Raw genomic sequence first — 23,264 nt, 5'->3', positions numbered from 1 at the left:
TTTGAAGATTCAATGTCTAAGTTTTGAACAAAGACTTTTTTTTATCTTGATATCTTGTATAGTCAACTCCTTGCACTCTTATGCACGTACAGTATATTATACTAAATATAATGTGGTTATTTCCTGTGTGTAAGTTTAGCAGGCCATGGTGCATCGGTGTAATTTCAGGTTTCCTCAAATTAATCTGCCATTTCTCATCATTTGAACACCCCACCCCCCAAATTTAATGGTCATTTAATTTAGAAGCACAATTAAGAGACAGAATCTGGTATATGTACCAAATCAGAAGGGGGATCTCTTTGTAATGCAACCAAAGCAATAGCCTACTGAAATCAATTAAACTATTTTCTTGGTAGGGCCTTATATCCTCTTGTATCAGTTTTTGGCTGCTTAGTATGTTTATTCATATATTTTACAGCACTGCACAATATCATAGATATATACAAATATGAGATAACTGCAATAATTGCTGCCCCAGAAATATTTTGATTTCACTGGAATATGATGACATGAAGTAAAAGGGTCTTACAGTCTTGCCATCTGCAGAATAGTCATATTCTGCAGATACCCAAATGACATTTGGGTATGCTACATACAGTGGTATTCTTTGGTATCTGGCAATTTTTATTTACTTTTTTGTTCTAGCGCTTTGACTATTTTGTTTTCAGAATGGATTTAAATATATTGATACCAATACCAACAATTTTACCCTTAAAATGACTAAATTAGGGAAATCTAGCCTGAGGCCACCATGTTGAACAATCAGAGACAGGCCTGGGTTGGTGGGTATGCCACAAAGGTCCATGCCAAGGGCGACAGAAGTTTTGGGGCAACATGCTGCCCACTGGGGACTAGGCAGAAGATTTTAGCAGACATTTAAATCACTCGCCCAGTCACTGGTGAAGAAGATTGCAGCGAAGAAAATCAGAGAGGGTTGGCCGCAGCATCAGTTGGGTGACATGCTGCAGTAATTTGGTTTTGGTGTGAGCAGCAGGGGTTAAGTACGGTTGGGGGTGTGTGAGCAGCTGGTTGCCCTACTAAGCAGAACAGGGCCGGAACTAGGGGAAGGCAGAGTAGTCGTCCGCGCAATCATGATGGGGTGCACTTTTAAGGGAAACTTTTTTCTTTGTTTTTTAAACCCATGTTTGCTTGGCCTTTAATAATTCTTAAATTATTAAAGCCCGTCTGTTCCAACCTCCTCTGGCCCGTGATTCGTACTGTGGGCAGAAGCACTTCCCATCTGCTTCTTGGCAGCTGCTGGCACAAGTACATATTTGGGGGCAATATTGTAGATTTTTAGGGGCAATATGATAGAATTTTTTGGCTGCCGCTGGCATAGGTACAGATTGGGGGATAACAATATGATGGATGCTTTGGATTGGGGGCAATCTGAGCGATTGACTGCCGTTGGCACAGGTACAAATGGGTGTAATAATATAGGTGCTGGAACAGGTACAGGGGGCAACATGATGACTACTGGCATAGGTACAGGGGGCAATATGAATGGTAAGGTAAAATAGTAATGCAGGACCGGATGGGGGAGGGGGCAGTGATTGAAGCCCTTACCTGGGGTGCCAAAATACCTTGGTCCGGCCCTGAAGCAGACTCTGCACCTGTCAGGGGGTCCCAGGAGGTATAGGGGGCCCTTGAAGCCGGGATTAATGAGCCATTTTATTATGTATTGGTAAAACAACCTCTGCATATTTTTTGGGGGGGCTCTAAAATGTATTTGCTGTCAAATTTACGCCAAACTTAAATCCTGCCCTACATAGAGAAGAGGCAAGATGGCACTAACTGGAAATCCAGAGTTAGCTGTCCCTAGATAATAAGGCGGCATATTAATTTTTGCTAATTGCCCCGTAATTTACAGTATGATTGAAAGTTCCCCTAACTTACATTGTGATTAGAATTGCCACATTTACATTGTGCGCAACTGTCAAACACTGCAGTGAATCACGTACTATAGGTATAAAATGGTAAACCATAAACCAGAGATAGTGTCAGCCCTTTCCCCACAAGCTTAGCACCCACTGCACACACGTCTGCTCGCTCCAAGACCAAAAGCAGAGACTACGCTACCCATGAAGCATCGCGCTGAGCACGCCTGGCGTGTTGATGTCAAGTTCCCGCCCACTTGGCTGCTGTTGCTTCTGGCTGGACATGCTGACTGACTGGCTGTGCCCGGAGGATGGAGCAGCTGGGCGGCCGCTAATACTCAAGCTATTGGGCACCAACACCGTGGGACATGGAGGTAGAAAGGAGCACAAGCGGCCTCATGGATTCTACTGGTGAGTTTCCGGGTAAACACGCTGGGTGTGCGGTGTAGGTGACAGAATAGGATGGGAGAGGCATGGGATGCTCTCCCATCTATAGGAGTTAGGTTACTATTGGAATGACAAGGTGCTGGCAGTTTGAATAGGGAGCTGTCTCACGAGGGGCATGTACTGAAGCATCACTGTCCATTCAATACCAAAAGAACTTATTCCAACCTTAAAAGAGATTAAAAAACCCAAAATACAGTTTTTGCCTAGTGCAAAATGAAAACCTGATTTATGATTTTGTATTTGTAATGATCAATGCTGTTAAAAGCTCTGTTTATTGTTCTGTTAAATATATCATCAGACCTGTCTGACTCCTGCTACAATTGCTTCAAGAGGCAGAGGCAGCAGTGCATATATAGACACAGACATTTGACATATACAAATAATGCTGGCATCTAAAAAGAAAAACTTTTGTTATGCATAATGTTATTTTTGGCTTTACATTCGTCTTTATCTGAAATGTATATATTCTCGGAAAATAGCTCCTCGTGGGCAATGGAACATATTCGTAAAGAACTTTAACATTGTATTTTTTAATATTTGTTGGAGATGCCTGGATGAAATAAAATGTTGTCCCTAGTCACAAGGGAGATATTAAGGGGCAGATTTATCAAAAGTAGAATTTAATAAATTAAAACCCCCACATGCTATTCATTCCTATGGGATTTTTAGAATTGTATTTATCAATGGATGAAAGTTAGAACTCCCCATTTGATAAATATGGTTCTAAAAATCCCATAGGAATGAATAGAACATGGGCACATTTTTATGTATTACGTTCTAATCTCACATTTTGATAAATCTGCCTCTAAACATAAAATTGGTTTAATATATTCCCAGCATTAAGATACTGGGAATATGTGTGTTTTTTTTTTTTTTTTTTTTACACAAGAAAATCCTTGATATTATTTCTACAGCTGCTTATTGGACACCAGAATGTTCCTTTACATGAAATGAAGCAAATTAGGGATTGGGTTGAGGGAATTAGGAGTCATATCAATTCAATATAATGGATAAGCAAAGGCAATATAATGAATAGTGGGCATTGGCCCAGAGATTTTAATAGATGATTTTTGTCGGAGCTGGAATATGGGAATGGCGGTGTTTGAGCAGGATAATGGATGATTGCTATGAGTGTAACTGTTGGATATGGGAAAGGGGTGTTACAAAGATGAGTGATGCCATATGGATTTATAGGGGATTCTGAGTAACACTGACAGAGTGATCGTGAAGGTATGACATTAATGGTAGTGGCCCTTTTTCATTAGCTGTATGAAAAATGAAAGTGCTTTGGTAGGAGCTCAGGGACTGATAAAGTGAGTGTGTGACTGCTCCAGGAGAGGTCTAAATCATGGTGCTTGTATGAGCAGAGTCTTGAAGATTTACGGAACAGGAAAACTGACTAAATGGGACCGGGTGCCTTGACAGCTTAAGTGTGGTTTGAGTATGTTACAGGAACCTGTGTGGACTGTTACTTTGAAATATCTAGGTTGAAATGGGATTTGTGTTACCTGTTTTATATAAGAAATATATAAATAACTTCTCATACAGTAGTATATAAGAATTGCGTTATTTGTTTTATATAAGAAATATATAAATCACTTCTCATACAGTAGTATATAAGAAGAATATTATAACTTGACATTTTCAATGTCATGGCATTGAGTAGACTTAAATGGAAATTTTGTCTTCCAGTGATAGATCAATATTTGTAGGATTTTTTTTTTTTTTTTGTACAGAGGATTCTGTTATTTGATTTTAGAAACAACATTGGAGCCATAGGTTGCTCATATCTGCCAGGCAGGGGATCTGTGACCTAAAATGCTTGTGGTCTGGGTTATTCTGCAGTTTGGGGCTACGTGTTATGGGGATTTAAGCTTGCTTGGTTACAAGTACAACTGAGAAAATCAGTACAAAATTTTAAATTGTTTGTTTGAATAGCACACTTATAAAAACTGTATTTTGGAGCTTTTTTGATAAAATGTTTTTAGTTAAGGCTCCATACCTGTACCTGTTTATGTGTTATGGCTGCACTTTTAGAAGCATACCTGTAAATGGCTTGGACTGAATTTAACAAATCTATCATGGTTAATTAACTCCATTGTTTTAAATTTACACAATTACGGTTGTTTTTTAATAACATTGTGAGATTTGAGATGAGCAGTAGGGGGTAGTTTGTATTTAGTTTTTCACTGACTCCAGTTGCTTCCAATTGACAAAAGTCAAACAGATTCTTCAAATAAATACGCAATTTCCCTGTGAGAAAAATAGATAGTAACGGTAGAACTGCTTGTGTTCATATAAATATATAACTTTTTTGAATGTTTATAGTTAATGTAAACATTAATTTCCCTTTGTTTCCTTTCAATACATGCTGTTTATTAAAGACAAGTTGAGTTTAATGTTGATTAAACCATTTTCCAACTATTTTGAGATTATCTCTTCTATCTAATAAATGTTGCATTTTCTAAACATTCTGGTGATTCACTTTTACCTTAAAAACCACCACCTTAAAAATAATGAAAATAAATGAGCAATATTTTCTTTGGTAGGGGACAGGCTGGGTGGGTAATGGTGGGTTGCTTCTATTTGCATTCTCTTTGGCAATTAATAAATACTGTATATTGGACAGATGTCGATCAATATTGGTGAAAAAACCTGACTGTGATCTTATTGGTTCATTAGTCAAATTCTGGACCCATCTGTAGCTTCTTAAGGGAAGTCCCAATGGCACAGGAATTGACATATCAGATTCTGCTGGTTTGAAGTATGGCCCTATTTCAAGGTTTTTGTGCTAAACTGGATACTGTACACAGTTCCATGATTCTTTGCTTTGTATTTTGCTGTTTACTTTAAAGTTAAATGGGCTGAGATGCCCATGTTTAACATGTGCCTAACAAATGAGCTTTTAAATAGTTGGAATCAAGTACAAGCTACTATTTTATTATTACAGAGAAAAAAGAAATCGGTTTTAAAAATGTGGATTATTTGGATAAAATGGAGTCTATGGGAGACAGCCTTTCCATAATTTGAAGCTTTCTGGATAACAGGTTTCCGGATAATGAATCTCATACCTGTACATAGAAAAAAAAATAGTAAATAATTGTCTTTTACAAATATAGACTTTGTTGAAAATGGTTCATTATGGAATACGATTGCATATTTTTATAAATATAATTCCTGGATTTAAATAGTAATGACAAGCCATTATTTCTATCACTTGCTAAATAAGCGTTATTATTTATATATAATTTCTTTGTAACATTCGGAAATCTTTGCTTGTAAATGAGGGGGTGAGACATTAATAATAATAATAATAATAATAATAAGAAAGTCTAATAAGAAAGCACATTTTGAGCTTTCTAGGTCACTAAATATGATTTTTCCCCCTTACAAATGTTGTAATTGTACAGCTTACACCTTCACTATATGTGCTTTGTCTTCTGTTTACATGTCATAATCAATATTGTCAGGGATCAATGCTGTCCTGTATCATACGTTCAGAGAAAATAGATGTAGTCTGTATTTGTAGCAATATCATACAAATTTTTGGAAACGCCTATGGATGCAGTCTCTCTGAGTGGAGACCATTGCATTTGCAACAGTTAGTGTATTATTGTATATTGCAATAAATTGATATTAAAGGGATCTCCCCTTCTGCTCCATTACTTTAGCTGTCAAAAGAAAAGTGATAAGGAAATACTTCTTTCTATTGCAATTTTCATATAACTTTCAAAACAATTAAAAAAAAAAAGAAAAAATATATTTTGCAGAGATAATTGTGTTTTGATATGAGTGGAGATCAAATCAACTAGCTTTTCTACTAGCCCTAGATCTGTATCTCCTAACAATCTGAAACCCGTGCATCACCCATTTTTCTGTTAAATTCAGATCCTTTCCGATGGCTGTGAGTGTGTAAAAAGGATGTTTTTATTGGTAATGTGTGCAAAGCTTTGTGGATGTAGTAAAAAGTGAACTTTTGAACTTGGAAAGATCCTGGAGCAATTAGCTAAAGCAATAGAACGGGGATGCGTTATACAAAGGGTAATGCACTCCCAGAGATGTAGCAGTGCCAGCACTTATTTACTTGTTTGCCTTGGAATGGAATTTACATTTCTCCTTGATGTACAATACACTAAAAATGAATGTTCTACAGTATATCTCTCAAGAAAGTTGTATTTAGAGAAAATCAGTTAAGTCCCTGCTTTCCTATTACATGTGCCCAGTTTATTAATACGGGCAAATTAAACCTTGAGGAAAAATGGATCCTTATGTAAGAATAATAATATAGAATCAGATTTATCAATTAAAAAAAAACCACTTTGAAAAAAGTGGCATGTTTTAAGCAGAAGCATATTTAAGACAAAAATCAGACAGAACAGTTAGTAACATTTAGTTGTGGAAAAATTTAAATTTAATATAAGGTTCATCATAAATATGAAACTTCCTAAGTTCACTCAATTAAAAATTTGGTACAGTTTCTGAAATAATCAAGTTTATCTTTACTATTCTTCTCTCAGCATCGGTTTCTCTTCATTCAGTCTTCTTGCAGGAGTCAGGAGTCTGATTTTCAATGACAGTTAGATCCAATATATCTTATGGGGCGGTCTCCCTTTGCTAGCAGATGTTGTAGAGCTAACAAATAGCTGATTTCAGTAAAATATAATAAAATATAAAAAATAAAGTTTTAAAAAATAAACCTTTGGCACAAACTCTGCATGTAGAGAAACTGGATTTCTGGTGATTTTAATACATCTAGGCAAAAGTCATTCAAAATCAGACTCCCAACTCCTCCAGACAGATGCTGAAGCTTATATTGAGGCGGTTATTTATTAGGTCTGAATGCTAAAAATTCGAAAAATCTATTTTTTTGAAAATTATTGTACCCAGAGGTTGCAAAAAGCCAGAATCTCAGACCTGCCGAGGTTGTATATAAGTAAATTGTAGAGGTCCCTATCCTATTTGGAACTTTCTTTGGTCTGCGCTGGAATTAGTCTGAAAATCCGACCGTTTCAGGCAAAAATATGAAAAATTCAGACTTTTCAGGAGTGATTCGGGGAAAAATCTTAAAAAAGTTCCAAAAAATTTGTAAAATTCAGGTTTTCACTCGATTTTATTATTTTCCTGGATCCAATTAAATCTAGCTTGTTTTATAATAATAAATAAAGTCAAATTGTGGATTCTAATTTGTTCGCACGTAAATGAAATAATCAGAAAAAACGGATTTTGATAAATAACGCCCTAAATTTTCATTTTCCTTATAGTTCCACTTTAATCAAATTGCAACTTTTGCTATTTAAAAAAAGTTAAATTCCCATTCTTATTTTGTCCACCAAAAAAGAGCAATATTGATTGTTGATTAATCTACCCCTTAGAGTAAGCCTGAATTTTACATTTGACAAATATTCATACCAAGAATCCAAAAATGAAGTAAGAATTCCCATTTATTGACACTTTTCTGAAATGTATTGTTTACTCTGGTCCATGCAAAGGGTAATGGTGCATGTACACTAAAAATGTTGTAGGTTATATTTGATGGATGGTCACAGGAATGAATTTAACACAAATGATTATTAAAATAAAGTTGCAAATAGGAAATGACATCCAGTACTAAATGATTAGTGTGAGCTATGGTTCAGACTGAGAGTCTACTATAATGACATATTGTTGCTCACACATGAATAAAATATACTATTACTCTCTCGTTATGTAATTGTTTCCTTTCCTTGATCATTCTAAAGTACTTAATAACATAAGTAATTGCAGCTATTCTAATTGTAAACTGAATTGTCAATGCAATTTTTATGCACATCTTGTGTAGATGTAATACAGCGAGAATTGGAAGAATATGATATTGTCTCTGAAACTTTAATGACTAAGAGTATTGACATTTTAACCGCTCCTTAATAATGTATCCGTTTTGATTAATGTCCGTCAAAAGACAATTGATGGGAAATACGCAAACAAAAGATAGTTGTGGAAATTGGGATTATTGCAAAATCCCCTTTCAAATGTCGGCTATGAGCAATGACCCCAGTGAGTCATTAATTCCTGGAATGTTGTAATTTGAGGATGTGTTTGAAGTATTACAAACCCTTGAAATGGATCTTTGAAACGGTATCAATGCTGTTAAAAAACTTTAATGGGCTCAGAAATAGATTGTATATCAGTGTAAAATTACAGCATCCAGGAAAAATTAAACATGCTTTGCCTTATAAAGCCATTCCCACGTTTGTGTGTATAAAACCTATATCCCTAACACTGAGCCCTTCAGGGCGATGAGTCATATAGTCTAGTTAAATGTACACAGCAACATAAATTGATTTTTTGTTTTCTACTGGTATATGAAATCTGATACTATAGCATAATATTTTTTTTCTAACATTTACATTTTTATTTCATTTTTTTAATCAAATTTTAAGCAAACAAATAACTATGCTAAGACCAGAAGAAACAATGTGTTTGCTCCGAATAGATTAGCCCAGTGTTGAACTGACCAGGAAGTCATTTAAATAAGGGTTGATGAAGCTGAAATAATTTAAGTAAATGTCATTTTGCAAGCTGTGTAATTGCTCATTCACATAGGTATGGGATCAGTTATCCGGAAACACTTTATCTAGAAAGCTCCGAATTACTGAAAGGTCGTCTCCCATAGACTTCATTATAATCAAATAATCCAAATTTTTTAAAAAGTATTTCCTTTTTCTCTGTAATAATAAAAACTGCCTTGTACTTCATTCAAGATAAGATTAAATGAATCCTTATTGGAAGCAAAACCAGCCTATTGGGTTTATTTAATGTTTACATGATTTTCTAGTAGAATTTAGGTATGAATATCCAAATTACATAAAGATCCTGAACTGAATCTATAAATGGCTTGTCTGATACTTGCCAATGTTTTTCATGGAACGTTTAAGATTTTGTAGATGGAAATAATCTGAACCACTTTACCGTTAGTAAAATTTAAATGTTATTTTCATTTTTTTATTTATATACCTCTTCTTTTAAATGTAGTCGTTAGTGGGCTGTGACCCGGGCAACAAACAAGGAAATTATGAGGTTATTTTATTTATTTTAAATTGCTTACAGTATAATGTTTTTTGGACCATTCATATTCATCTTCCTTTCTTTCAAGTAAGCCCCTGGTTGCTAAGGAGAGGTACCTTAGCAACACGGTGTATTTGCTTACATTCTACATTGATTGTACGGTTAACTTTCCCATTAATACGCCGGTTCAAATGTTGTGTTTATCTATTTTCTTGTTTTTACTTTTTTATTCTTTGTGCACAGAATATACCTTCCCACATTGCTTAACTTGACAAATACAGTGGTGTGAAAAACTATTTGCCCCCTTCCTAAATTTCTTATTCTTTTGCATGTTTGTCACACTTAAATGTTTCTGCTCATCAAAAACCGTTAACTATTAGTCAAAGATAACATAATTGAACACAAAATGCAGTTTTTAAATGAAGGTTTACGTTATTAAGGGAGAAAAAAAACTCCAAATCTACATGGGCCTGTGTGAAAAAGTGATTGCCGCCCTTGTTAAAAAATAACTTAACTGTGGTTTATCACACCTGAGTTCAATTTCAAAGGTTATAAAGCCATTTCTAAAGCTTTGGGACTCCAGCGAACCACAGTGAGAGCCATTATCCACAAATGGCAAAAACATGGAACAGTGGTGAACCTTCCCAGGAGTGGCCGGCCGACCAAAATTACCCCAAGAGCGCAGAGACAACTCATCCGAGAGGCCACAAAAGACCCCAGGACAACATCTAAAGAACTGCAGGCCTCACTTGCCTCAATTAAGGTCAGTGTTTACGACTCCACCATAAGAAAGAGACTGGGCAAAAACGGCCTGCATGGCACATTTCCAAGGCGCAAACCACTTTTAAGCAAAAAGAACATTAAGGCTCGTCTCAATTTTGCTAAAAAACATCTCAATGATTGCCAAGACTTTTGGGAAAATACCTTGTGGACCGACGAGACAAAAGTTGAACTTTTTGGAAGGTGCGCGTCCCGTTACATTTGGCGTAAAAGTAACACAGCATTTCAGAAAAAGAACATCATACCAACAGTAAAATATGGTGGTGGTAGTGTGATGGTCTGGGGTTGTTTTGCTTCTTCAGGACCTGGAAGACTTGCTGTGATAGATGGAACCATGAATTCTACTGTGTGCCAAAAAATCCTGAAGGAGAATGTCCGGCCATCTGTTCGTCAACTCAAGCTGAAGCGATCTTGGGTGCTGCAGCAGGACAATGACCCAAAACACACCAGCAAATCCACCTCTGAATGGCTGAAGAAAAACAAAATGAAGACTTTGGAGTGGCCTAGTCAAAGTCCTGACCTGAATCCTATTGAGATGTTGTGGCATGACCTTAAAAAGGCGGTTCATGCTAGAAAACCCTCAAATAAAGCTGAATTACAACAATTCTGCAAAGATGAGTGGGCCAAAATTCCTCCAGAGCCCTGTAAAAGACTCGTTGCAAATTATCGCAAACGCTTGATTGCAGTTATTGCTGCTAAGGGTGGCCCAACCAGTTATTAGGTTCAGGGGGCAATTACTTTTTCACACAGGTTTGGATTTCTTTTCTCCCTAAATAATAAAAACCCTCATTTAAAAACTGCATTTTGTGTTTACTTATGTTATCTTTGACTAATCTTTGATTAATAGTTAAATGTGTTTGATGATCAGAAACATTTTGTGTGACAAAGCTCCAAATTATATATAGGCCTTCTCCCATAGACTCCATTTAATATGTTTCAAAATGATTTCCCTTTTCTCTGTAATAATCAAACAGTACTTTGTATATATAGATATAATTAATCCTTATTGGAGGCAAAACCAGCCTATTGGCATTATTTAATGTTTACATGGTTTTCTAGTAGACTCAAGATCCAAATTAGGGAAAGATCCATTATCAGGAAACCCCAGGTTCCAAACACTCTGGATAACAGGTCCCATATCTGTATCTATTGACCTTTGTGGGAAAAAAATATTAAGTATCCAGTACAGTTTGGTTGATTTGGTGATAGTGATGGTCCCCCTTTTAAAGGCTATGGCATATAAAAACCTGCTGTCACCAGTGTGTTAACTGCCATTACCCTGTTGAAACTCTCAGGGGCAGGGATGTCCTAATGTCGGCCCCCCACATGAAAGCTTGCATGCTGTGTATGCTTACCGTGTGTAAACTTTAGAAGGTATCACTACAGAGATTAAATGGCCCCTGCATTGTTTAAACTTCAAATTCAGACTGTAATCCCCTGTATTGATCACACATGTAATTACCCCTGCATAGTTCACACCTGTGAAACCTCTATTATTCACACACTTTACTGTTCACACCTGAAACCTAGACGGAAACTGCTCACATTGTTCACACTCATACAAACTGCTGAAGGGGCACTAGCACTGTGTTACTGTATGTAACACATTTTAGAGTGGTTCTGATAGGGTTCCCTGTCTCCTGCTCTGTTCTGCTTTTCCTATGGTCCCTGTATGTGCCTTGCTCTGTCTGCCCTATGCTCCCTGTGTGTGCCATACTTTGCCTGTCCTACTCTGCCTGTGTGTGCCATACTCTGCCTGCCTATGCTCCCTGTGTGTGCCATACTCTGCCTGCCTATGTTCCCTGTGTATGCCATACTCAGCCTGACCCATGCTCCATGGGTGTGCCATACTCCATGGGTGTGCCATGGCTGCCATGCTAGCCATGTGTGCCTTACTTTCTTTCCTTTGCTTCCCGGATGTGCTGTACTCTGCCTGCCCCATGCTCCCTAGGTGTGTCGTACTCTGGTGTCCTATGCACCTTCTGTGTGCCGTATTCTGATCGCCATATGCTCCCAGTGTGTGACATACTCTGCCCATCCTATGCTCCCTGTGTGTGCTGTACTCTGCCTGTCCTATGCTCCCTGTGTGTGCTGTACTCTGCCGTCCTATGCTCCCTGTGTGTGCTGTACTCTGCCCGTCCTATGCTCCCTGGGTGTGCCGTACTCTGCCCGGCCCATGCTCCCTGGGTGTGCCGTACTCTGCCCGCCCCATGCTCCCTGGGTGTGCCATACTCTGTCCACCCCATGCTCCATTTGTGTGCCGTACTCTGCCCACCCCATGCTCCCTGGGTGTGCTGTACTCTGCCCCTCCTATGCTCCTTGTGTGTGCCGTATTCTGCCCGTCCTATGCTCCTTGTGTGTGTGCCGTATTCTGCCTGCCCTATGCTCCTTGTGTGTGCCATACTCTGATCGGCCTATGCTCCCTGGGTGTGCCGTACTCTGTCTGCTTTATGCTTCTTGGGTGTGCAATACTCTGCCTGTCCTATGCTCCTTGCGTGTGCCATACTCTGATCGGCCTATGCTCCCTGGGTGTGCCATACTCTGTCTGCTTTATGCTTCCTGGGTGTGCCATGCTCTGCCTGTGTGTGCCATGCTCTGCCTGTGTGTGCCATGCTCTGCCTGTGTGTGCCATGCTCTGCCTGTGTGTGCCATACTCTGCCTGTGGAACATAAGCCTGGTATTTTGGTGTGCTATCACCATTAATGTGGACATGGTCTTGTGGTAAAATGGGTGTGATGTAAAGTGGGTTTGGTTTAAAAACAGGGAGTGGTTAATACTGGCTTTGATTATCGGTCCACCATGTAGGCCAGAAAAATTCCGGCCCTCGGCACCACAGAAGTTGGACAGCACTGCTCTTATGTCCAATGAGAAAACGGTAGCGCAATGCATTTTTTTCTCATTCAAGCAGGCAGAAGGCAGGAAGAATGCAGTTCGGGGAGATTGTCGCCAAGCATTGTCTCCCCGAATCTGCCCGTCTGCCCTTAGCCTAAAGGTGAAAGCCCATAAGCCACTTTCCTCGTACCAAAATAATATTGGTATATACTATTTATCAAAAAAATATATAAGAATGTCCATAGGCAATGACAGACCCTCATCGGATGCAGTTGCAGAAACCCTTGCATTCTGTTCATTATGTAAATGATTGTTAATTAAAAAGAAAGGCTTAATAGGATAATGACTTTATCAGGAGGGGTCCAGTTTGTTGTTGTCCCCAGAGCATTCACTTGCAAAATGAGCTAGGGAATGACCCCCGGACAGAATAAACTGCCTGCTTGAATGGCCTTTTTTCTTCATAGGGCCTAGGGTTGCTAATTTTCTATTTTAATATTTATTCTAATATATTTTTTTCTTACAAGCTCAACTAACACATTCTGCAAATGTATATACAGTAAGTGAAGCTGTGGTGCAGAACTGCATGAAAACTGAACAGAATACCCCAACCCACCTGCAGTTACGTTCCAGTCATTTGAATGGGAAATGCACTGCCAATTTTGTACGAAACAGAGCTGACTATTCCTGTGCTGGTTCTAGTTATACATTGTGGTAGTTATACATTGTGGTGGCAAAAATTGCACAGAACTGATTAAGGCTGAATAATTGCGCCACATAAGATTCGGTGCTGCCCAGGGAGCACAGGAGCATCCTATAAACATCTCCGATTATAGTTTAGGTTTATATTTATCCCACAACGATGCCATGCTTTGCAGATCAATTCTACCTGTACGTAGCCACCCTAGATTGAAATGATTGATGTAACTGACTCTAGAGTACCGAATCAATAGAGAGCACTTATCTGCATATACAGGTATGGGACCTGTTATCTGGAATGCTTGGGACTCGTAATTTGGATCTTCATACCTTGGGGCAAATTCACTATGCGCTCTGGCGTTTTTGCTATATTATGGGTGATAGGCTGAAAAAGATCGAAAAATTTTTTGGGGCTTCCCCCCTACATTTCCTAACTCATGGCAACTTAACTATACAGTGGGCACATGTGTAGGGCAAAATAAAAATGTTATTTGATGTTTTGAAGGTTTCCCAGGCATTTGTAGTGCTGCTACATATTCCTCCATTGAAATCTGAATTTGGCGCCATATGCAAATTAACCATCGCTACCGTAACTTCGCTTCGCTTAGCGAATCAACGCTAGCGCAACTTCGCAACCTTACGCTACCCCTGAGCGCAACTTCGAATTTTAGTGAATTTGCGGAGCGCTGGCGAAACTACGCCTGGCGAAGTGCGGCGAAGTTATGCCTGGCGCAACTACGAATCTTAGTGAAGGTCCCATCTTATGTCTACTAGAAAATGATTTAAATATTAAATAAACCAATAGGCTGGCATTGCTTCCAATAAGGATTATTTTTATCTTAGTTTGGATCAAGTGCAAGGTACCGTTTAATTATTACAGAGAAAAAGGAAATCATTTTTAAAATGTTTTAATTATTTTGATAAAATAGCGTATGTAAATAGTAAATCTGAGCTTTCTGGATAACAGATCGCACACCTGTAATAAAATCTGAATATTCGATTATTAGAATGTTTGTTTTCATGCTGTATTGCTGGACTATGGCCGGATTCCAGTTACTTTCCCTGGTGATTTTGTGGTAGAACATGTTGATGCCGATCTTTCTATTGTTCTGCTGAAGATAATTTAGCATAAGGTGTTTTTTGTTGCACAATCCCTGATTCTGTGTCCATAAACAGACCACAGATGGCAGTAGTAGGTTATATTCCAGCCTCTTCTCTGTCTCTTTCTATTGGAGGTGTAGGGTTTCCTTGGGGTTTGTGCCTGTCTGTATGATTTGTCTCACTCTGCTGCCTGCTGCTTTGCCCGATGACTCAGTGATTCCATTATTCTTCATGGCATCCCCTTGGACAATTGAATCCAGAGAATGCCTATTTGGGGCCATCTAGATGTTGTTTAACTACAGTGTTGCTCATAGCAACCCCTCAACAGTTTAAAGGGGTGGTTCACCTGTGCAATAACTTTTAGTATGTTGTAGATTGGTTAATTTTAATCAACTTTTCAACTGGCCTTTATTTTTTTATTTTCTAAGCAACTTTTCATATTTTATTATTTATAGTTATTTTGAATTATTTGCCATCTTCTTCTTACTCTTTCTACTTTTCACACGTTCTAAAAGGCTACAAATGAATTGTTATTGCTACTTTTTTATTACAAATCTCTCTATTCTGGCATCTCCTATTCATATTCCAGGCTCTTATTCAAATTAGTGCATCGTTGTAAATAACTGAAAAATCACAGATAATAAAAATGAAAACCAATTGCATATTGTCTCAATATATTGCTCTTATCTACATCATTCTAAAAGTTAAATTAAAGATGACCAACCCCTTTAACATCATGTGGAAGTCTGAATGTTAGCCATCACTGATTCGTATGTGTCTGCATTCTAATACAGGTATGGGACCTGTTATCCAGAATGCTCAGGACCTGGGGTTTTCCGGATAACAAATATTTCCGTAACTTGGGTCTTCATGCCTAGAAAATCATGTAAACATTAAATAAACCCAATAGGCTGGTTTTGCTCCCAATAAGGATTAATTATATCTTAGTTGGGATCAAGTACAAGCTAAGGTTTTATTATTACAGAAAAAAAGGAAATCCTTTTTAAAAATGTGGACTATTTGGAAAAAATGGCGTCTATGGGTCACAGCCTTTCTGTAATTCTGATCTTTCTGGATAACCGGGTTCCGGATAACGACTCCCATATCTGTATAATATACTGTTTTATTATTACAGGCAAAAAGGAAATATTTTTTTAAAAATTGGATTATTTGGATAAAACTGAATATATGGGAGACAACCTTTCCTTAATTCAGAGCTCTCTTGATAACGGGTTTCCGGATAACGGATCCCTCAGCTTATTTGCCTGTTTTTAGGATGATTTGAATTTGACCGATTTGATTCGGAATGGACAAAAACCAGATCCGAACCCCTTTACAGGTTTGGGATCCGTTATCCGGAAACCCGTTATCCAGAAAGCACTGAATTAGAGAAAGGCCATCTCCCATAGACTCCATTATAATGATATAATCCACATTTTTAAAAGTGATTTTCTTTTTCTCTGTAATAATAAAACAGTCCCCTCTTAGATATAATTAATCCTTATTGGAAGCAAAACCAGCCTATTGGGCTTATTTAATGTTTAATGGTTTACATTATATTCTAGTAGACTTAAGTTATGGAGATCCAAATTATGGAACGATCCATTATCCAGAAAACCCCAGGTCCCAAACATTCTGGATAATAGGTCCCATACCTGTACAATGTGTACAATTTGCTACGTCCGGTCAGTGTGTGCATGTCATTTGGCTATTTCCAGTGCCGCCAAAGGTTCAGATCTGTTTCAGCATTCAGCCAAATCCATTCTCCAGGACCACATATTAAAATGTAGAATGTGATATTTTTGTATATTAGAAAAAAAATGCAGCTTGCATAAGTATTCATCCTTTAGGTATGGTGATCCAGATTACAGAAAGATCACTTATTCAGGAAACCCAGTATGATTGTTTTGCTGCCAATATGTATTCATTCATCTTACCATAGTTAACATCAAGTGCAAGGTACTGTTTTATTATTACAGAGAGAAAGGGAATTATTTTTAAAAATTAGAATCGTTATTCTGGATGATAGTTTTCTGGATAAGGGGTGTGCCATACCTGTATTATAAAACAATATAAGAGATCACTTTTGTGTCAAAACCTCTTCATATGGTAACAGAACTAATTTTCAAACTCTATGGGTATAAACGTATTTTTTTACTGCCTAATTGAAAAATTGGAATGTCAAATGATGTCTTTGACATATAGTATATTCCATGTAGAAAATGGAGACTTAATACAGGTATGGGACTTGTTATGCAGAGTGTTTGGTGCCTAGGGTTTTCTGGATAATGGATCTTTCCGTAATTTTTATCTTCATGCCTTAAGTCTGCTAGAAAATCATGTAACCATTAAATAAACCTAATAGGCTTTGGGAGGTTTTGCCTCCAATAAAGATTAATTATATCTTAGTTTGGATCAAGTACAAGGTACTGTTTTATTATTACAAAGTAAATTGGATTATTTGGATAAAATGGAGTCTACCGGAGATGGCCTTTCCATCCAATACCTGTACGGCCAACGATATAATAATACGATTTTTTTTTTAAATATTTACATTTAGAAATCTGTGTGGTACAATGTAGCTTTTCGCTTTGCATAAAAGTCCAGTTTTAGTCACCATAAATATCATACTGGGTGTGAGAGCCTTCTCTGACGTGCAGGCTGTTAATTTGTGACAAATCTTAGAATAAAGTAATTTGCTGCTGTTTTGCACCACTGTGGGTTTGCTTTCTTTGGGTGCTAATTAAACGATAAACCAAAGAAATTTTGAAATCTCTGTGGTGATTGAGGCACATGTGAGAGTCACACAATGGGATTCCATTCCTGAGAAACAATCAATCATTTTGCCTGCACTGGGAAACCAATCCATCACTGAGTGGTGAGTATGAGCTGTTACTCAAAGGAGCAACATCACAATGCCTTGTTTTTATGCTAACGTCACATTATGTTTCTGTGGATGGGAAGGATGCGTCGGGCTTCTGGAAGAAGTTGATTTAGCATTTCCCTGACATTGGCAAAAAGAAGATTTAGGGTCATGTAGGTAACTGTAGTATGTAGGTAACTAGAGTTAGGAACTGGCACTGATAAAATTACCCTTTAAATCTGCATTGACCAAGCAATGTAGCATTTACTTGTTTATCTAGTAGGGATGCACCGAATCCAGGATTCGGTTCGGGATTCGGCCAGGATTCGGCCTTTTTCAGCAGGATTCTGATTCGGCCGAATCCTTCTACCCGGCCGAACCGAATCCGAATCCTAATTTGCATATGCAAATTAGGAGCGGGGAGGGAAATTGCGTGACTTTTTGTCAGAGAACAAGGAAGTAAAAAATGTTTTCCCCTTCCCGCCCCTAATTTGCATATGCAAATTAGGGTTCGGATTCGGTTCGGTATTCGGCTGAATCTTTCACAAAGGATTCGGGGGTTCGGCCGAATCCAAAAAAGTGGATTCGGTGCATCCCTATTATCTAGGGAAAAGAATCAAACTCTGAAGTTGCCAAAAAGTGCTTAAAAACTGGTTGTTAGCAGTTGCTAAAGATAAAGACAAGCCTATATGGTGATAGCAAAGAAGAAAATGGCACAAAAAGATAATTAGGAAAGCACGTAAGTGGAGATGGGGGGAAACCAAAATACTGGCATATGGGGACTCAAGAAAGAGGTAGAGACGGATTCAGAGAGAGACAAGTAGGAAGAGGGATGAAAAAGCATAAATGGAAGTCATCCTCCTCCCATTCAACAGGTCTTTTTAGATGGTACACGTTACATGTAAAATATATCCACAATAAATTGTGATTAGTAATATCTTGTGTCGCATGACTTGAAATTGTAACTTGATTGTTAAAGGAGTTGTTCACCTTTGCGTTAACTTTTAGTATGATGTAGAGCATGACATTCTGAGACAATTTGTAATTGGTTTTCATATTTTATTTGAGGTGTTTTATTTAGCAGCTCTCCAGTTTGCCATTTCAGCAATCTGGTCACTAGGGTCCAAATTACCCTAGCAATCATGCATTGATTTGAATAAGATACAGGAATATGTATAGTAGAAGCCTGGAAAGAAGGACCATAAAAAAGAAGAAATAACAATAAATTTATAACCTAACAGAGCATTTGTTTTTAGATGGGACCAGTGACCTCCATTTGAAAACTGGAAAGAGTCAAAACCAGGCAAATAAAATAACTTTAAAAAATGAAGACCATTTGAAAAGTTGCTTAGAATTGTCCATTCTGTACATAAAAAATCTCCCCATGTGCCATCACCCTTATAATGCTATTCCATATGGCAGTACATCTGATAAATATGCCTTTGCTTACCCTTGGAATATTTTTACAGGTATGGGATCCATTATCCAGAAGGCTCCAAATTACAGTACCTTGCACTTGATTGCAACTAACCTACATCCTACATGATTCCATATTGGTGGCATAACAATTATATTGGGCTTATTAAATGCTTAAATTATGTTTTAGAAGACTAAGTATGGTGATCCAAATTGCAGTAAGATCCCTTATCGGGAAAACCCCAGGTCCTAAGCATTTTAGATAGTAGGTGCCATTTCTGTATTTCAACAATATAGTCTCTGTTAAAAATGTTACAAAAAGCTACATAGACCCATAATTGGTGCTTTTAAAAAAAATAAAATAAAGTAAGGTAAAGTAAGGTATAGGCTGGCACCAAAATTTGAATCTGAATTTTTCAGATTTCAAAAAAAAAGTCATACTAAACTAGAATCCACAGTTTGACCTTATTTATTATTAAAAAAGCATAATTTAATTGGTTCGGGTAAAAACACGATAAAAATATGTGAAAAACGGAATTGTATACTTTTTTTTGGAGGTTTTTCCCTAATCACTCGATTTTTTTCAGGCTTTTTCACCATAATTCACCAAAAAGCCATAATTTTTTGGATTTTTGCCCGAAAAAGTCGGATGCTCTGCTCAAAAGAGCTTACAGTCTAAAAAAACATTTGTGGCTACAAAATGATTACACATTTTCTCTAGATGTCTATGATGGCATTAGAGGTCCAAACTGACTTGTTGAGAAGGTTGTAAATTCTGCTCTGATTCCCTGTGTTTGGATATTCAAGAGGCATTTAAGAGATTTGTTATGAATTTTTGTAGTTTTTCTTGCTGAGTACAAAAAGGACAATGTTTTTTTTTTTTTTTTTTTTTCCCCCATTTGGATGACCAGTATGGAACTGTATGGTTGGCTCACTTGCACAAACAAACGTAAGCAGATCAATAGGAATCATTTGTTTACATTGTGATAGAATTGTAAACCCTTCCTATAAATTTTTAAAAACATTTCTCAAGCCTTTTTTGGGGTTGCATTTTTGATAAAAATCAATAGCAACGAAAACACAGAGCAGTCATTTATCCTTCTCCACTTTATAACAGAGAACCTATAGATCAGACATCTCCATTGGGATCCAAGAGCCTTTTGTATTAGGTTTTAATTTAATTAACCCTTTTTTATGCAGACCTATCCACCAAGGCAAGCACAATCTTTAAATGTTTAAACAGTGCAGCTTGCATAAATAATGATTTTTGCCATTGATCAGTGTACTGGTTACAAAAGAACGAGCAGCTATTATGCGGGTAATCTCATTTGCCTTTATTTATCCATTAAGAATGTAAGGTTTCTTTTCAGTGCAACAGGTTCTCAAACTTTTTGTAATTTTTTACTTGTGTTTTTCCTCTTTCTGTGCTGATAAATATTATGCATTTCTTTTATAGTAGGTAACATAACACAAGGAGACATTATTAATTGATTAGCAAGGCAGCTCAGAGTAAAGGGGGGGACCACAGAGGCAAATGGTGTCCAACTGATCAGCCTAAAGGGCCTAACAGACAATACTGTATGATTTCTACAGGTGTGGGATCTATTATCCAGAAACCTGTTATCCAAAAAGTTCCGAATTATGGAAAGGCCATCTCCGATAGATTCCATTTTATCCAAATATATAAAAATAATAAAACAGTACCTTGTACTTGGTCCAAACTAAGATATAATTAATCCCTATTGGAAGCAAAACCAGCCTATTTGGTTTATTTTTAAACATTTAAATGATTTTGTTAAATGTTTAAATGTTTTTCTAGTAGACTTAAGGTACAGAAATCCAAATTACAGAAAGATCTGTTATCTAGAAAACCGCAGGTCCCGAGAATTCTGGATAATAGGTTCCATACCTGTAGCTGAAATCCACCGATCTATATTTATAAACCATGGATAGATCTGAGCATAAGGGACATGGACAATTCTCGTACCTCCCAAGATTTTGGAAATAGAAAGAGGGACATAAAGATTTGGCTTGTGGAGAGGGTCAGACATTTTTTTTGATCATGCCCATTTTATGGCCACACCCAATAATTACCATGTTCATTTTACAAAATTTTGCAGGTTATGAAAGTTTGAACACATTTCTGTGGTTGTTATGTGTTATTACAGTTTTGCTAAAGAAGGTGAAATTGTCCTTCCTCAAGAGACCTTCTTATATGTTTTGCTTATCTTAAATTGTTACAAATGTATCTAAGTGCACCTGCCACATATTCTGAGTTGAAAGTGTATTCTAACCAGCTCAGTGGGTAACACAGTGGCATTATACAGAGTATGCTAAAGATGAACATATACGTGCAGATTAAATTGTATGATGTTGTATCATTATCTGTGGGCATATGCTGTTTGTCCAATTACACACTACACCTAAACACTGTGGATATTGGTTTCAGGGATCATGGTGATTGGTGAGATAAGGACTTGATAAGCTCCTGCTGTTATGAAACATGTTCCATTTGATCAATAGAAATTTGAACACACTCCTATCTTTGGGGCTGTGGGCCATGTATGGCCACCACAAGGGTCACTTTTTTGGCTTTTTCTAGAGCAAGTAGATCAATTCTGGCCAGCGTTCTTATAGGATAATCATTTTATGGGTTAATAGGCTACCTTTCTGAGGATGCAAATTGTCATAAAGTTTTAGGAAGTCACCTATAGCCTCTTCCTCTTTTGTCTCCCTTTCATCACTTTATGGTAGAAAAGTTGGCAGTGACCAAGGCATATGGCACATGGGTCAGTTGCATTTTCGCAACAAAATCCTTATTGTGTGTGTGGGCTGAGGGGCTGATACTATGCATGTAAGTGTACACAGGGACAGACAGGCAGCAGAGAGCACTGTGTAAACAACTCTTGTGCCAAATTTCAGATGAAGCTTCCAAAGACATTCGTTCTATCATTGCATCAATTATTCAGTAATTTTTTAGTTAAAGAAAAGTATTTTACTCATTTGAATGGCATTTAGTCTATTCACTTTTTAACTTTCTATATACTCGAGTATAAGCCGAGTTTTTTTCAGCCCCCAAAATATGCTGAAAAACTCTTCCTCTGCTTATACTCGGGTCAAGCGCAAGAACGGTCGCCGGTGTCCAAGAATAGTCACCGGTGTCCAAGAATAGTCTCCAAGAATATTCGCCGGCATCCAAGAATAGTCTCCTAGAATATTCGCCGGCATCCAAGAATGGTCGCCGGCATCCAAAAACGAAACGCCGGCACCTCCAATGGGAGCAGAAACCCTCAATGTTTTGATTGAAACTTACCAGAAGCTGCTGCATTTCTCACCCTAGGCTTATACTCGAGTCAATAAGCTTTCCCAGTTTTTGGAGGTAAAATTAGGTACCTCGGCTTATACTCACAACGGCTTATACTCGAGTATATACAGTATGTTATAGATCGATCTGTTCTTAGCAACTTTTCAATTGGTCTTCAGTTGATCTTTATTTCAAACAATTAGGCTACAACAATGCCAGGCTTAATTTTGGATAAATGCAGGCTGAGATTCATGCCCGGCCCAGGTGCAGGCACATGGAGTGGATTTTGGAGCTGAAATGCATACTCCTACATTATCAAAATCCACTCTGTGTGCTTGCACCATGGCCGACACAGTGGTTCCAGGTGCATGCACAAGGGTAGGTTGATAGGAGCATATGGAAACTGCGCAACTTTGGAAAAAGAAGCGTTGCATGTATTGTCCCTCTGGTGATTTACTGAAAAAAGTATTTGTTTATTCCATTCTGTTCTCCGGTTCTGACACTTGAAACAGTGTAGCAGAAGTCAATTCTCCAGCAATTTTGTTAATTGGTCGGCTTCTGCTACTTTTGTTCAGGAGTAAAGAAAGGCAGAACTTATAAACAGCTTGACAGAATCTGCTTTAATAACTACTTCAAAAGCAATTTGGAAAACGGAGAAGCCCTCACAAAAACACAACATGCCTGGCAGGTAAAATGTGTACAAAATTATAAAAAAATAAAAATGCACTCAACAAGCTGATTTTAAAATACAAGCAAAAGAAATTCCAACGTTTTGATCACATCAAAGTGATGATGTTATTGAAATGTTGGAATTTCTTGCTTGTCTATTAAAATCAGTTACTCTAACTGAGGAGGATCACTAAGATGTGTTCCAAACGTTGGAATTTCTTTTGCTCGTCTATTA

The 23,264-nt window shown here is 37.6% G+C and overlaps 1 protein-coding gene across 2 annotated transcripts in view; it reads left to right on the top strand.

Moving 5' to 3' along the window:
* Window positions 1-2,138: 2,138 nt before the first annotated feature.
* nr6a1.S (nuclear receptor subfamily 6 group A member 1 S homeolog) overlaps window positions 2,139-23,264 on the top strand; it is a 146,334-nt gene continuing 125,208 nt past the window's right edge. For both annotated transcript variants that reach the window (XM_041574150.1, XM_018231927.2), the window contains exon 1: window positions 2,139-2,288. In XM_041574150.1, coding sequence (XP_041430084.1) covers window positions 2,246-2,288 — 43 coding nt within the window. In that variant the 5' untranslated portion in view covers window positions 2,139-2,245. The remainder of the gene's footprint in view (window positions 2,289-23,264) is intronic.

This window comes from Xenopus laevis, chromosome 8S (assembly GCF_017654675.1).
Source record: "Xenopus laevis strain J_2021 chromosome 8S, Xenopus_laevis_v10.1, whole genome shotgun sequence".
NCBI lineage: Eukaryota > Metazoa > Chordata > Amphibia > Anura > Pipidae > Xenopus > Xenopus laevis.
This window is presented reverse-complemented; position numbering and strand designations above follow the sequence as displayed.